Source organism: Geotrypetes seraphini, chromosome 1, assembly GCF_902459505.1.
Source record: "Geotrypetes seraphini chromosome 1, aGeoSer1.1, whole genome shotgun sequence".
Lineage (NCBI taxonomy): Eukaryota > Metazoa > Chordata > Amphibia > Gymnophiona > Dermophiidae > Geotrypetes > Geotrypetes seraphini.
This window is the reverse complement of record NC_047084.1, coordinates 113,307,910-113,324,550: the sequence shown is the minus strand read 5'-3', so window position 1 is coordinate 113,324,550 and position 16,641 is coordinate 113,307,910. Positions and strand designations below refer to the sequence as shown.

Genomic DNA, 16,641 nt, shown 5'->3' with positions numbered 1-16,641 from the left:
GGGCGACTCGGAGGACTCCGCTCTTCCGGGGTTATAAATGTTGCCTCGAGGGAGAGCTGTAACACTTCAGCCAGCGTGTCTCTCCCAGCCGAGAAAGCCTCCGGCTGTGTTGGTGTCCCTCGCTGAAGAAAGGCGTCCATCGGGCCCGTTGCTGCTGGCAAGGATTCGTCGGGAAAACCCGAAGTTTGGACTTTCGTTTCACCATTTCAAAGGTAACAGCAGTCCGGGAACATCCCTGGCGTCTAACTCCAGCCACCCGCGGCCATCTTCCTTAAGCCACTCCCTCTTGTCTGTCTCGGGTGCCCACACTTTTTGGGCTTGCGAGCTACTTTTAAAATGACTAAGTCAAAATGATCTAACAACAATAAAATTTAAAAAAAAACACAACGCACACTGTACGCATAGAATTGTTAATTATCATTCCTATTCCGGGGTTTTTTCAAAGAGGACAAAGCAGATGACTCTATGCACTGTCACCTCAGTAACAATAATACAAAAATAGACAAATACCCACCCCCCTCCCTTTTTACTAAACCACGATAGCAGTTTTTAGCGCAGGGAGCTGCGCTGAATGCCCAGCGCTGCTCTCGACGCTCATAGGCTCCCTGCGCTAAAAACCTCTATTGCGGTTTAGTGAAAGGGGACCATATTGTAAAATATAGACAGCAGATATAAATTCAGACACATTTTGATCACTAAATTTAAAATAAAATCATTTTTTCTACCTTGTCTGGTGATTTCATGAGTCTCTGGTTGCACTTTCTTCTTCTGTCTGTGCATCCAATCTTTCTTCCCTTCTTTTAGCCTGTATGCTTCCTCCTGACCTCATTCCCCCCCCCCAACGTTTTCTTCTCTCCCTCCACTCTCTTTCTTTCTCTCTTCATGCCCCCTTTCTTTTTTTCTGTTTCTCTTCTTTCCTTCTGTCTCCCTGCCTGCCCTCTTTCTCCCTCCCTGCCCTCCCCCAAGCCACTGCCACTGCTATCGGATAACAGGCCCCCAAAGCCGCCCGCTGCCAGCCAAGCTCTCCTTGCTTCGGGCCCACCAGCATTCCTCTCCCCGACGTCAATTTTGCTGTCGGAGAGGAAGTTCCGCTGGCCAGAACTTCCTCTCCGACGGCAGAATTGACGTCTGGGAGAGGAAGGCTGGTCGGCCCAAGATCGACCTATTGGGAGAAATGCTGCCGGGTCCTGCCTTTGAGGAAACAGAAAGTAGGCAGGACCTGGCAGCAAGAAGAGCAAATCGCAAGCTTCACTGACCTGTCTCCCGCTTTAGCCCGCGAATGGGGCTCTAACATGTGCGTGCCGGCTTCCCTTTTCTCCCCCCCCCCGGACATAACTTCCGGTTTCAGAGGGAAGAGAAGGGAAGCCGGTACAAGCACACGTTAGTCCCCGGAGCATAAGTTCTCCAAGCCGTTTTTTTTTTTTAATGTTGAGCAGTGGCGGCAGCAGCAGAATTCAGGAGCAGGCCAGTCAGGAGGGAAAAAAAGAGAAGGGAAGAAGGGAACCCGCTCTGCGATCGACTGGGGTCGCCTGAGCAAGCGACCTGTCGATCGCGATCGACGTATTGGGCACCCCTGAGCTAGACAGACTAATTCCTTCTACTATTCCTGTAAGTGTCACACCTTCCTTATCAATTAAGCTTCCCATTGTTTCAAACAGTTTCTAAATTATGAATAGAAAGATACTGGGAAATACAGCAATAGATTCTATTTTTAGAATAAGATTGCAACCTATAATATCTCTCTCCACCTATTCATGAACCTGTCTTTTCTCTCTTATTCACAAGAGCACAGAAGCACCTACCTAATAGAATATCTCTCTGTACATTAGTAACCAAGTACAGTGGTACCTTGGTTTACAAGCATAATTCGTTCCAGAAGCATGCTCGTAAACCAAAATACTCGGAGAGAGCGTGAACTCGCAGGCCTTGAGCATGCGCAGATGCTCAAGGCCCAGCAAAGAAGAGGAGGCAGATCTTCAGGCACCGGCACCAACGCACAGGACATGCTGGTGCCGGTGGCCAGATGGAAGTAAGAAGAGTGTTCGGGTGGGTCTGGGGGATTTCAGATCACTGCGGGGGGTGGGGGTGCCGGATCGTGGGGGGCGCCGCTCGCAAATTGAGGCAAGCTCGGTTTCCGAGGTGCCGATTTTGCAAATGTTTTGCTCGTCTTGCAAAACACTCGCAAACCGGTGCACTCGTAAACCGAGGTACCACTGTATATTTTTTATGTATCTTTCTACTAAGCATTGCGTCTCTGTTATATTAAGCCTATTCCTACACAATATATTCTTTATGCAACCAGTGTTGGCTCTCAGTGTCACCAATTTCACTTTCTGCTGAATATCCTTTTGAGGGTATTGAACCCAGGAACTCTGGTGCATTGTGGGGGCACATCCTTAAAGCATGATCCCTGGCTTATATGCAATTCATGCAGTAGGGAACAAACTCACAGGGGAACCACCCCATTCAAAATTGTGGCACTCATGGAATAGCTGACAGAGATGCCCAAGCCCCGCCAGCTGAAGCAATCTGCTGCTTAAACCCTGAGGAAGTCAGCAGTATGCTTCAATCATCAACTCCAGCACATACTTATTTTCAGCAACTGAGCGTGCGCAAGTGTGCTGCCATCAGTGGCTGAAGCACACTATTGATTTCCTCTTTGCTCAGGCAGCATGGAGCTTGGGCAGTAGACTGCTCAGCTGGTAGCGCTTGGGCATCCCTGTCAGCAAAAGTAAGACTGCACGTCAATGTCACCATCACTGATACTGCCAATGGGGGGGGGGGGGGGAAGAGAAGACCTCAGAGGAAATGTGTGGGCTAGGGGAGCCATTAAAAAATTACTTACTCTAATGTACAATTTGTGAGTCATTCTATGCATAAATAAGTTCAAGTCGATATACAATTTGGGGGTTAGGCAAACAAGAAAAAAGACAAAGGAGAGGGACACTAAGCAGGGGGGGAGGGGGAGGGGGAAGAGTCTTCAAAGGTTCAGCATTTACATTAAGGGAGCTGTGAACTGAGAAAGTTTAGGAACCACTGCTGTAGGGTACAAAAGCAAAAGTGATTTTAGATCACTACAACCCCTTGGGTCAGCCTTGATACCACTTGTAGCCTCCCAGACACTCTACAGCAGGGGTGTCCAACCTTTTGGCTTCCCTGGGCCGCATTGGCCGCTGCAGCAAGACAGAGGAGGGAGCCGGCAAGACGGTAAACACCCGGGGGCAGCAGAGGAAAACACCGCATCACCCTCGACTGGGGCCGCACAAAATACTTCACTGGGCCGCAGGTTGGACACCCCTGCTCTACAGCTAAGTAATTTTACCATTATAGCCTTTCAGACAACCTGTGGTACTGCTGGGAGTTTTAGAATTTACTATGAATCTCTTTATCCTACATTCTGGCGACCCCAACATCCATTGCTAAATCAGGGGAGTATAGTGCTATGAATGCTTAATTATGTTTCACTTTACTATGTTTTTAGTTATATTCTCTTTTAGCAACTGAGGATTCCCCTGAAAGCTGTACTGATTTTACTGAATGAAAGGATGAATTTTGATATCTTCATAGTCTTCCACACTCCTCCTTGTTTGATACCTTTGCTATGTTATAGGGTAAATCTTTGTTTTAAGAAATGGCTTTAGCACATATAGTTTACTTTGTGTGTCAACAGAACAATTTCCCAGCCAGTAGTCCTGATCGTTTACAGGATTTGAAATCCACAGTGGACTTGCTAACCAGCATCACATTTTTTAGAATGAAGGTAAGGATTCTACATTATTTTACAATTAATTTTTTATTCCCATTAGAAACAACTTTCAGACCTTGCACATAGCTGTAAAATTTACAAGTACTTTTTATTCACAAATTTAACACTAGTTTTCAAGACAAAGTTTTTCCTTTTGAAAACTGGATGAAAAAAGTATGTGGTGTTTGGAGGATAATGTTTATAACAAGATTTTTGTTAAAATAATGTGTAGAAGGCAGCTGTTTTGTGCCTATTTGTTTTATAAAGACAAGAGAACAGTGAAGGCGACCTAGCTGCTTGATGATTTTAGTCCTTTAATGGCTCGACATGTACATGTTTTGGCCGTAGAGGCCTGCCTCGGGAGTCTAAACTTAAGATAGCATAACATTCTTAAAACAATAAAACACATTTAAACACAGAATATAATATTGTCAATACTAGAAATACTAGTGATTAAATAAGGTTGATAAAATAATCAATTTAAAACCAAAGTTTATACTGGTGTAAACAGAGTTCACATACATTAAGTATCCAGCCAGATGCATGTGAGGGAGAAGGTCATATAATGCTATAGTCAAAAATATTTAAGAACATAAGAATATCCTTACTGGGTCAGACCAATTGTCCATCAAATCCAAAGGCTATCCATCACCATTTCCTTAGTCCTCTGTACCCTTTTGGCCCTCATCAATCCTCCACTCCATTTATCACCCTTTCAGTCCCAGCTCCATTCCTATCTATCCTTCCTTCCATTGCCTCCAAGGCTATTATTCCTGTCCCTATATTCCACCCCTACCCAGCTTCTCTTCCTTTTTTACCCTTTCTCTTGTACCCCACCCCAGGACCAATTTCTCTCTCGTCTCTCCCCTGCCCCTCCTCATGGTACTTTAACTCTCCCCCTCCCCATTACTTTAACCCTCTTCACCCAACCGCACCCCAACACCAGAGCCTGCACCAATTCAACCCCCCCCCCCACCACCTACCTCCTCTCTGGCCACTGCACTGAATCTTTGGGCAGGCTGCCCCTTCCCAGCCCTTCACCCTGATGGACCCTCCACACACACAGGTCTGCCTTCCCTCCCTCCGCATGGATCTGGCCTCCTAGACCTCCATTACTTATCCGAGGCGGCAGCAACAATCCTGACCTACCAACCCCTCCTCCCTCCCTCCCTCTGTGCCCCAAAGCAGTAGCAGCGACAGCAGTTCTGACTCATTTTTTCCTATCTGTCCTGGTGGGCTCACACTCTAATGTTTAGACAATATACACATATATGTTTAGACAATACACACACACACACACTCTTAATTGCATATTTATGTAATAAATGCAAAATTAAAAAAGAAATAGAATAAAAACTACAAATATATTGTGATGTTATTATCTAATTTAATATGATTGGTTAGAAATACCTATAAATATATGAATAAATTTGAAATCATATATATAAAATTAAAACCATAACTATAAAAGATAAATTGACAACTTTAGTGACAGCCTATAAGAATAATCTAATCTAATCCTTAGGTTTGTATACCGCATCTTCTCCACGGCACAGTTTACAGGAGATGTAATAGGCAGGAACTACAATAAAGGGTTAGAGGTCGAAGTATGAAGAATATTTAGAGGACTTGGGATGCCAGATATGAAGAGATTTTGAGGACTTGGGATACCAAAGTTGGAGAGAGGCTTACATTTTTGAGAAAAGCCAGGTTTTCAGAAGTTTGTGGAAAACTTGGAGAGAGCTCAAGATCCGAAGAGGGGAGGAAAGGTTGTTCCAGAGCTCAGTGATTTTGAAGGGGAGGGAGGTCCCTAGCTTTCCTGAATGGGAAATGCCTTTTAGCGAGGGGAAGGAAAGTTTTAATTTGTGGGATGGTCTGGTGGTATTAGGGTTTGAAGAATTCCAAGAAAGAGGGATAAAGGGAGGGAGGATACCGTGTAGGATCTTGAAGGCTAGACAGGCGCATTTAAAGTGGACCCTGGCGATTATCGGAAGCCAGTGAAGTTTGGACAGGAGCGGAGAGACATGGTCAAATTTACTTTTAGCAAAGATGAGCTTGGCTGCGGCATTCTGAATCCGCTGAAGTCTATGAAGGTTTTTCTTAGTTAGGCTTAAGTAGATAGAATTGCAGTAGTCTAATCTGGAAAGGATGATGGATTGGACAAGTAGGGTAAAATGGTTTTGATGGAAGCAGGATCTAACTTTCCTCAGCATATTATGAAGGCTGAAAAAGCATTTTTTTGCCAAGGAATGTTATCAAACTGCCCACACTGAGGGCCCTGTTTTCACTATTAATATTGTGATATTTGTGAGTAAAGAGGGTTTCTGCCCCTATTCTGTTTTTCCCCTCAAGCATTTCTCTTTAACTTTTAAGTATCTTTGTGCTTTAATTGAGGCTGTTTGTTTATAGTTGCACATTATAAGACATGCTAGCAAGTTGTACCTGTGTTACAAGCCAAGCATAAAAAATTTAGTAAAATTATACCTTCTTCTTTCTAGGTACAAGAACTCCAGAGCCCACCGCGAGCCAGTCAGGTGGTAAAAGACTGTGTAAAGGCCTGCCTGAACTCTACCTATGAATATATCTTCAACAATTGCCATGAGCTATACAGTCGCGAATACCAAACAGATCCTGTGAGTAGGCAATTCTTCAAATAGCTAGCCAAAATGGCCTTATCTAAGCAAAAGTAGGTGAAGGGAAAGGAGGCTCGTATGTCTCAAACCTCTTATCACATCCCAATCAAAATAGCTGAGCTTATCGCAGTCACTGTAGAAATTATTTATATTGTGATGAAGCTATCATCCAATCTGATCTTTTAGTACATTTTATTCCTTTGAATTTTAAGAAGTAGAGTGAATTTAGAATGCCGTTTAGAAAACCTCATAACATGATATTGAGTTGCTTTATTTTTATATTTCAGAGTAAAATAACTTCTGATGTGCATAACTGAGCATATTCCATGAGTAACTTTTTTCTCAGTGGTTTCTTTCCTGTTTCTTATTTCCCCAGAGCAAGAACCAGGATATACCACCTGAAGAACAGGGCCCCAGCATTAAGAACCTGGATTTTTGGCCAAAGCTCATCACTTTGATTGTTTCCATTATAGAAGAGGATAAAAATGCCTACACACCAGTCCTTAATCAGTAAGCTCCGATGTCCTCTCTATGGCATTACACTGGGCAGACTAGATAGGCTTTATAGTTTTTATCTGCAGTTGTATTTATTCTATGTCCCTGTGTTGAAACCTGTTTATAGGCTTTGCAGTATATGTTTAACTGTCTTCTGACTCACGTGATTCTGGACAATATGTAATCTTTTTTTCCATGTTTCTGTCTTGTTTGTCCCTATATAAATTATTCATTTTGATTGAGATGGCATTTCAAAGTGCTTGTTGCAGGTTTCCGGATCTCACTACATCTTGTCAGGTAGAAACCAACGTTTCAACCATCATGCTGTGACTTTCTTCAGGGTATTACATTACATTACATTAGGGACTTCTATTCCGCCTATACTTTGCAGTTCAAGGCGGATTACATAAGAGCTAACTGGACATTTCCAGTGAAGTTACAACAGTTTTTTTTTTTTTGGGGGGGGGTTTCGGTTACAAGGTAGCTGGATTAATTCTGGAAGAACTTGCAAATTGGATATTAAATTGACTGTACGTTACTGTGTGATATAACAAATAGATTATAGTTAGAGTACAAATAAGATTACGTTACATTTCAGGGATCTGAATATTTGGTTGGTGTTTTGGGGAGGAAGAGATTATTTAAGTGGTATGCTGCGAGGTCTGCAGTTTGTCTTTGTAAACAGTGGATCCACTGACCTGATGGTAACATGGCAGTCCGTTGGTCACCAGTTTGAATTTTGGTGGGAAAGTTCAGTGGTCACCAATTTGAATTTTGGTAGGAAAATCAATTCCCCCCCCCCCCCCATATAATGGAAAAGTCCCTGGTGAGTGAAGATGGGTCATATGTTCTCTCAGGGTTTCCGCAGCCGGCATCATGCTTGTTGCAGATTTTTAGTTCCCACTGCATCTTGTCAGGTAGAAACCGATGTTTCAGTGAAACCCTTGTTGATAGAAGGAAGGCCTCAGAAACAGGCCTCTGAAGATTTTTCAGCATGGCGCAGCTGGCTTGTTTGGGTAAGGTAGGCATGAGGGGAGCTGAAGTGGAGATGCTGACCCTTGGGAAGAGGGGGATATTGCTGCTATTGTTGTACCCATGGAGAGGGGTTGCTGGCTAGCTCCAGAGATGGAGCTTAATTAGGGTGCTGGATCTGGGTTATGGGTGAAGAGAGGTGTTGAACCCATGAGACTGGGGTTGACACTGGAGGGAACGGGGAGAGATACTAGACCAAGGTGGAGGGAGGGGGATTGGAGCTTAAGGGAAGAGAGAAACATAGAAGATGACGGCAGAAAAGGGTCATAGCCCATCAAGTCTGCCCACTCTAACGACCCCACCCCCTTGAATTTACCCCCTAGAGATACCACATGTGTATCCCATTTCCATTTTTTACCCCCCTAGAGATCCCACATGTGTATCCCATTTCCTTTTAAAATCTGGCACGCTGCTGGCCTGAATCACCTGAAGTGGAAGTTCATTCCAACAATCGACCACCCTTTCGGTGAAGAAGAACTTCCTGGTGTCGCCATGAAATTTCCCACCCCTGATTTTCAGTGGATGCTCTCTTGTGGCCGAGGGACCTTTAAGAAAGAAGATATCATCCTCCACTTCAATACGGCCCGTGATATATTTAAACGTCTCTATCATGTCTCCTCTCTCTCTACATTCCTCGAATGAGTATAGCTGCAATTTATTCAGCCTTTCCTCATACGGGATGTCTTTGAGTCCCGAGACCATCCTGGTGGCCATTCGTTGAACCGACTCAACTCTCAGCACATCTTTTTGGTAATGTGGCCTCCAGAATTGTACACAATATTCCAGATGAGGCCTCACCATCGATCTGTACAATGGCATTATAACTTCGGGCTTCCGGCTGATAAAAGTTCTTTTTTTAATTTTTTTTTATATTCTTTATTAATTTTCATATTTTACATCAAGTGCACAAAATATTAAATTACAACAAATTAATACACAATATCACTTTTATATCTACTACATAAATTCTAAAAATATTTTTGTCCCCTCCCCCATCCCCCACCCTTCAAGTACTTTCCAGTCACCTTATACACATTATATACCATATTATAACATATTTTGTAAAAATTGTTCCCATTACCCACCCCTCCAGATGTGCCATAAAGAAGACGAAAAAGAAAAGAAGAAGAGAAAACCATGATCATTCACTACAATATTTTGTCAATGGACCCCATATTTTTATAAATTTTGTATATGTCCCTCTTTGTATTGCTATTGCTCTCTCCATTTTGAATATATGACAAATTGTATTCCACCAAAATGTATAATTAAGGTTACTATGATTCTTCCAGTTATTGGTTATATGCTGAATGGCAACCCCTGTCATGACTAATAAAAGCTTGTTATTCTCTGGTGAAATTTGACTTTTTTTTCTCATCATCATTCCAAATAACACGGTATCATATGATAGTGCTACATGATTTTCCATCAATGCATTAATTTGAGGCCAAATAGCATTCCAAAAACTTTTAATGTGGAGACAATGATAAAGTAAATGATCTAATGTCCCAGGATCCAGATTACAGTGCCAGCATTTATTGGACTTAGAACTATCTAATTTTTGCAAACGTACAGGGGTCCAAAACACTCTATGTAACAAAAATAACCAAGTTTGTCTCATAGATGCTGACACTGTACATCTCATTCTCCAAGACCAAATTAGTGGCCATTGAGATGCAGTAATTTGGTGCTTAATCTCAATGCTCCAAATGTCTCTTAGACCATTTTTTGGTTTTTTATTTAAATATCCAGATAATAATTTATACCACAATGCAGCTTGATGTCCTAGGAAGTCTGCTTGGAAGCATAAGAACTCCAAACTATACTGATTATTCAAAGTTTTCCATTCAGGGAACCCAACCTGAATGGCCTGCTTCAATTGCAACCATTTAAAACTTTGTGTTTTACTAAGACCAAATCTATGTTGCAATTGTGAAAATTCAAGCAGTTTACCATCCGAAATAACATTATTCAGATATCTAATGCCTGCAATAATCCAGTTTTTCCAAAGGATTTGAGCTCCGCCAATTTTAATCTTGGAGTTTATCCATAAAGATTGATTAGTTGACTTGTTTATTGGGATAGGTGTTAATTTACTAATAAACCTCAACGTTTTTCAAGTATCCATTAATATCTTATTTTCCCTGTATCTTCTAGGCATGTTGATACTTGGAAGATGAATTAAATTTAGTGGAAACATAAGGCGCCATTCCAAGTATAACCAATCTGGTGCATTATCTATAAGTTCTGGGAGGATCCAATACCTACCCTGACGTAGAATGTAGGCTTGATGGTACCTATAAAAATTTGGAAAATTTACCCCTCCCTCCTTAATTGATTTTTGCAAAGTTACTAAAGCTATTCTAGGCATTTTACCAAGCCAAAGAAATTTCGTTAAAATGCTATTAAGCTTTTTATAAAAGGACCCCTGAAAATAAATAGTTATCATGCTCATTTGATAGCAAACTACAGGCAATATCATCATTTTAATAGTTTGAACTCTCCCTCACCAAGAAAGATGTAAAGGATTCCATTGCTCACACAACTCCGTAACTCTTTTTAATACAAATTTTTCATTTTCCTTTACTGTATCCTCAATTGTATTTTTAACTTGAATACCAAGATATTTAAATCCTTCTTCCTTCCATATAAGAAGTTGCCTCCACTGGGTCAGACCGAGGTCCATCTTGCCCAGCGGTCCGCTCCCACGGCGGCCCATCAGGTCTGCGACCTGTGGAGTGGTTTCTGACCACTTCTATAACCTACCTCAAGTTATATCTGTACCCCTCAATCCCCTTATTCTCCAGGAACCTATCCAAACCCTCCTTGAACCCCTGTACATTGTTCTGGCCTATCACATTCTCCAGAAGCGCGTTCCATGTGTCCACCACCCTCTGGGTAAAAAAGAACCTCCTAGCATTTGTTCTAAACCTGTCCCCTTTCAATTTCTCCGAGTGACCCCTAGTGCTTGTGGCTCCCCACAGCTTGAAGAATCTGTCTTTATTTACTTTCTCTATGCCCTTAAGGATTTTGAAGGTTTCTATCATGTCCCCTCTAAGTCTCCTCTTCTCCAGGGAGAACAGCCCCAGCATTTTTAACCTGTCAGCGTATGAAAAGTTTTCCATACCTGTACCGGGCAATGGTGCGTCCGCATCTTGAGTACTGCGTCCAGTATTGGTCACCATACCTTAAGAAGGATATGGTGTTACTCGAGAGAGTTCAGAGGAGAGCGACAAGACTGATTAAGGGGATGGAAAACCTTTCATACGCTGAGAGATTGGAGAAACTGGGTCTCTTTTCCCTGGAGAAGAGAAGACTTAGAGGGGATATGATAGAGATCATGAAGGGCATAGAGAGAGTAGAGAGGGACAGATTCTTCAAACTTTCAGAACATAAAAAAACAAGAGGGCATTCGGAAAAGTTGAAAGGGGACAGATTCAAAACAAATGCTAGGAAGTTCTTCTTTACCCAACGTGTGGTGGACACCTGGAATGCGCTTCCAGAGGACGTTATAGGGCAGCGAACGGTACTGGGGTTTAAGAAAGGATTGGACAATTTCCTGCTGGAAAAGGGGATAGAGGGGTATAGATAAAAAGATTACTGCACAGGTCCTGGACCTGATGGGCCGCCGCGTGAGCGGACTGCTGGGCGCGATGGACCTTAGGTCTGACCCAGCGGAGGCATTTCTTATGTTCTTATGTTCTAGTCGCCCTCCTCTGCACTCCCTCAAGTATCGCCATGTCCTTCTTGAGGTACGGCGACCAGTATTGAACACAGTACTCCAGGTGCGGGCGCACCATTGCGCGATACAGCGGCATGATGACTTCCTTCGTCCTGGTTGTGATACCCTTTTTGATGATGCCCAGCATTCTGTTTGCTTTCTTTGAGGCTGTCGCACATTGCGCCGATGGTTTCAGTGATGTGTCGACCATCACCCCCAGGTCCCTTTCAAGGGTACTCACCCCTAGCAGTGTTCCCCCCATTTTGTAGCTGAACATCGGGTTCTTTTTCCCTATATGCATGACCTTGCATTTCTCTACGTTAAAACTCATTTGCCACTTTTTTGCCCAGTCTTCCAGTCTCGTTAGGTCTCTTTGCAGGTCTTTACAGTCTTCCGTGTTTCTAACCCTGCTGCAGAGTTTGGTGTCATCAGCAAATTTGATAACCTCACATTTTGTCCCTGCCTCCAGATCGTTGATAAATATATTGAACAGTAGAGGTCCCAGCACCGACCCCTGTGGAACTCCGCTCGTGACCCATTGCCAGTCTGAGTATTGGCCTTTTACTCCAACCCTCTGTTTCCTGCCTGCCAACCAGTGTTTGATCCATCGGTAGATATCCCCTTGCACCCCGTGGTTCCACAGCTTTTTAAGTAGCCGTTTGTGAGGTACCTTGTCGAAGGCTTTTTGGAAGTCAAGGTAAATGATGTCTATGGAATCCCCCTTATCCATCTGGCTGTTTATTCCCTCAAAGAAGTACAGCAAGTTCGTGAGGCATGACCTTCCCTTGCAGAAGCCATGCTGGCTTGCCTTCAGTTGTCCATTGTTTTCTATGTGTTCGCAGATTGTGTCCTTTACCATTGCTTCCATCATCTTCCCTGGAACTGAGGTCAAGCTCACAGGCCTGTAGTTTCCTGGGTCACCCCTTGATCCCTTCGTAAAGATGGGCGTGGCATTTGCTATTTTCCAGTCCTCTGGGATCTCCCCTGTTTTTAGGGAGAGGTTACATATTTGGCGAAGTGTCTCTGCTATTTCGTTTCTCAGTTCTTTTAGTACCCTTGGGTGGATGCCGTCCGGGCCTGGTGATTTGTCGCTCTTTAATCTGTCTATCTGTCTGAGGACATCCTCTTTGCTAACCTCTAGTTGTACCAGCCTTTCATCGTGTTCTCCGTTTATAATCACCTCGGGTTCCGGAATATTGGATGTGTCCTCTCTGGTAAAGACTGACGAGAAGAATTTGTTTAACCTGTCCGCTATCTCTTTTTCCTCCTGTATCGCTCCTTTCCTGTCTCCGTCGTCCAGTGGTCCTACTTCCTCTCTGGCTGGTTGTTTCCCTTTCACATACCTGAAGAAGGGTTTGAAGTTTCTTGCTTCTCCTGCCAGTTTTTCCTCATATTCTCTCTTTGCTTTCCTGACCTCTCGATGACATTCTTTCTGGTGTCTTTTGTGCTTTTCCTGGTTTTCCTTTGTTGGTTCCTTTTTCCATTTCTTGAAGGATGATTTCTTGTCGCTTATTGCCTTTTTAACTGCCGTTGTTATCCATGCTGGGTTTCTAGTTCGATTTTTTTTTTGCACCCTTTCCTAAACCTTGGGACGCACAGGTCTTGTGCCTCGAGCACTGTGTCTTTAAGCAGTGTCCAGGCTTCCTTTACGGTCTTCACCTTCCCTGAGTTGTTGCTGAGCTTTTTTCCTACCATTTTCCTCATGTCCTCGTAGTTTCCTTTTCTGAAGTTGAGTGCTGTCGTTGTGGTTCTTTTCACTCTTGATGTTCCCATGTTTAATTTGTACTGGATCATGTTGTGATCGCTGTTCCCTAATGGTGCTAGTACCACCACTTCTTTTGCGGGTCCCTCTAGCCCGTTGAAGATTAGGTCTAGAATGGCATCCCCTCGCGTTGGTTCCGTGACCAGCTGCTCCATGAAACAGTCCCTTATTGCCTCTAGGAATTTAGTTTCTCTCGTGCAATTTGAGTGCCCAATGTCCCAGTCTATTCCCGGATAGTTGAAATCCCCCATAACCACCACTCTTCCACTTTTGCACACCTGTCTCAGTTCGGCCTCTAGGTCCAGGTCGTTTGCTTCTGGCTGTCCTGGTGGGCGATAGTACAGTCCCAGTTTGATGTCAGCTCCTTCCCCTCCTGTCAGCTTAACCCATAGCGACTCCAGACTGTCTGCCCTTATTGTTGTTTCTGTTCTGGATGAAGGAATGGAGTCCTTTATATACAGTGCTATTCCTCCCCCCTTCTTGTGTGCCCTGTCCCTCCTGTAGAGTTTGTACCCTGGTAGGGCCACATCCCATTTGTTGTCCTCCGACCACCATGTCTCTGTGATTCCTATTATGTCTAGGTCCTTATTTCCGGCTATAACTTCTAGCTCCCCCATTTTAGTCCTTAGGCTCCTAGCATTTGCATATAGGCAATTTAAGTCCCAGTTTGTTACCTTTTCTTTTGGATCTACTCTTGATTTGTTGCTCCTGCTGGTCTCCTCACGTGCTGCCTCCTGTGATGTGTCTATCCCGTCCTCTGCCCGCTTCTTTGTTTTTCGATAGCCCTCTGGTTCCGGCTGGTTCCTCCTTGTCTTGCTCTTTAGCTCTAATTGCCCCTCAGAAAAGCGTCAAATAGTCCTTTTACACAATAAACATTTAAAGGTATAAGTTCAGACTTACTCCAGTTAATTTTATAACCTGAAAATTTGCCAAATATATCAATTAATTCCAATAGACGAGAGAATGTAGACTCTGGATTCCTCAAATAAAGTAAAATATCATCCGCATATGCCGAAATTTTATATTCCATATCAGAATATGGAATACCCTGTATCTCCTTTGCTTGCTGTATTGCTAACAATAAGGGTTCTAATACAACATCAAATAACAAAGGAGATAAAGGACAACCTTGTCTAACTCCCCTCTGCAATTGGAAACCCTCAGATAACATATTATTAATATTTAATCTTGCAATCGGGAAGCTATACAATGTTTTTACCATTTGTATAAATCCAGAACCTATACCAAACCAGTCTAAAGCCTGATACATAAAATTCCATTCTACCCTATCAAACGCTTTTTCTGCATCCAATGAAACTGTAAAAGCCGGTTCCACCAATTTTTTTGATAAATTTAACATATGAAACAATAATCTAGAGTTATTAGAGGAATGCCTTTTAGCAACAAAACCAGTCTGGTGCGTGTCTATAATATGTGGGAGAGCTTTGGCTAATCTCAAAGCCAAAATTTTCGCCAAAAGTTTATTATCCACATTTATTAAAGATATAGGCCTGTAGTTCGAAACCAAAGTAGGATCTATATTTGGCTTAGGCAAAACAATTACTACTGATTCAGCCATAGTACCTTTAATATTACCTTTTATAAGTTGTGTCTGATTATAAATTTAGTAAATAAGGGGAAAGGACATTTTGAAATGTTTTATAAAATTCTACTGTATATCCATCACCACCTGGAGCAGATCCAACTCTAAGAGACCTCAATGCTGTTTTTAATTCTTTTAGTGATTATAGGTTCATCTAAACTCCGTTTTTTATGATCGGGAACCTTAGGTCCAATAATTAAATCTAAAAAATTTTTACCATCTTTTTGCCTCTCCAAATAAGGCTCGGAAGAATATAGGTCCTTATAAAATTTTAGAAATTGTTTTAAAATTAGATCCGTTTGATTGGTTATGATACCACTATCATCTTTTATCCCATTAATGTTCTTCTTTTTTTTTGCTTTAAGGTAATTTGCCAATAATCTTCCCTCCTTATTAGAATTTCCATAATACATTGTCTGTTTGGAAAACAAATCCCTTCTTATCATTTTTGAAGCTAATTCATTATATTTACCTTTTGCTTTTAAAAGAGCTTGTAATACATCATGTTCCCATTTATTTACCAATTTAGTTTCTAGTGCTTTAATTTATTTTTCTAATTCAATAAACTGCATTTTAATCTGTTTCCTAACAAATGCTGAATAGAATATAATATGACCTCTCATAGTCGCTTTAAAGGCGTCCCATACATTTTCAATAGATGTATCTTCTACTAAATTAATTTGAAAGAAATCACTAATTTGTGTTTTAAAATTTTCCAAAAATTTGTCATCCACAAGCAATGCATTATCAAATCTCCAAAGAGGTCTTCTATTCTCTAATTGATCTAATTGTAATTCTATCCATACTCCCGCATGATCCGAAATAATAATGGGATCAATGGGAGCCTTAATCACTTGTTGCACCTTATGTGAGGAAATAAAAATATAATCTATTCTTGAAAATGATTTATGGACCTATGAACAAAATGAAAATTCCTGATCATTAAAATGAAGAATACGCCATATATCCTTCAAATCACATGATTGAACCAAATTATCTAAGCCTAAAGATTTTATACTTTTACCTGTTTTTTTATCCATTAATGGATCCATTACAGCATTAAAATCTCCAGCCACCACTAAATTAGAAGCAGCCAGTGGTAACAACATACTCTGCAACTTTTTAAAGAATTCTGATTGATTCGAATTAGGGGCATATATATTGAACAATGTCAGGGTATTATTTCCCATACTCATATCAACATGTAACCATCTTCCATGTGGATCCGAATTTACTACTTTAAAATTGGCCATACACTTTTTATTTATAAGAACTGCTACCCCTGCTTTTTTACCTGCTGCTGGAGCGAAAAAACACTCTTTCACCCACCCACCCGTTAGTTTCTGTGATTCCTTTATACTAAGATGAGTCTCCTGCAAACAATAAACATCCGCATTTTGCTTTTTTAAAAATGATAATACCTTTTTCCTTTTGATTACATGATTCAGGCCATTGACATTAATAGAAAATATCTTAAAAGACATAATATATTTTAAACTCAACATCATAATCTTCCTCTTTCCCTCTTCCAAATCTAAAGAAATTCTCCCAATGGCACACATCTTTACCCCTAAATTACCCAATCCCTTATTAATCTTTATCTTAATCCTCCCAATAATACCTTTAATACCCACCTTCTTCCCACCCCTC

The 16,641-nt window shown here is 41.8% G+C and overlaps 1 protein-coding gene across 6 annotated transcripts in view; it reads left to right on the top strand.

Annotated features, from left to right (window-relative positions):
- UNC13B (unc-13 homolog B) overlaps positions 1-16,641 on the top strand; it is an 837,582-nt gene that overhangs the window by 587,175 nt on the left and 233,766 nt on the right. For all 6 annotated transcript variants that reach the window (XM_033936000.1, XM_033936018.1, XM_033936037.1 and 3 more), the window contains 3 exons: positions 3,671-3,760; positions 6,244-6,378; positions 6,755-6,888. In XM_033936000.1, coding sequence (XP_033791891.1) covers positions 3,671-3,760; positions 6,244-6,378; positions 6,755-6,888 — 359 coding nt within the window. The remainder of the gene's footprint in view (positions 1-3,670; positions 3,761-6,243; positions 6,379-6,754; positions 6,889-16,641) is intronic.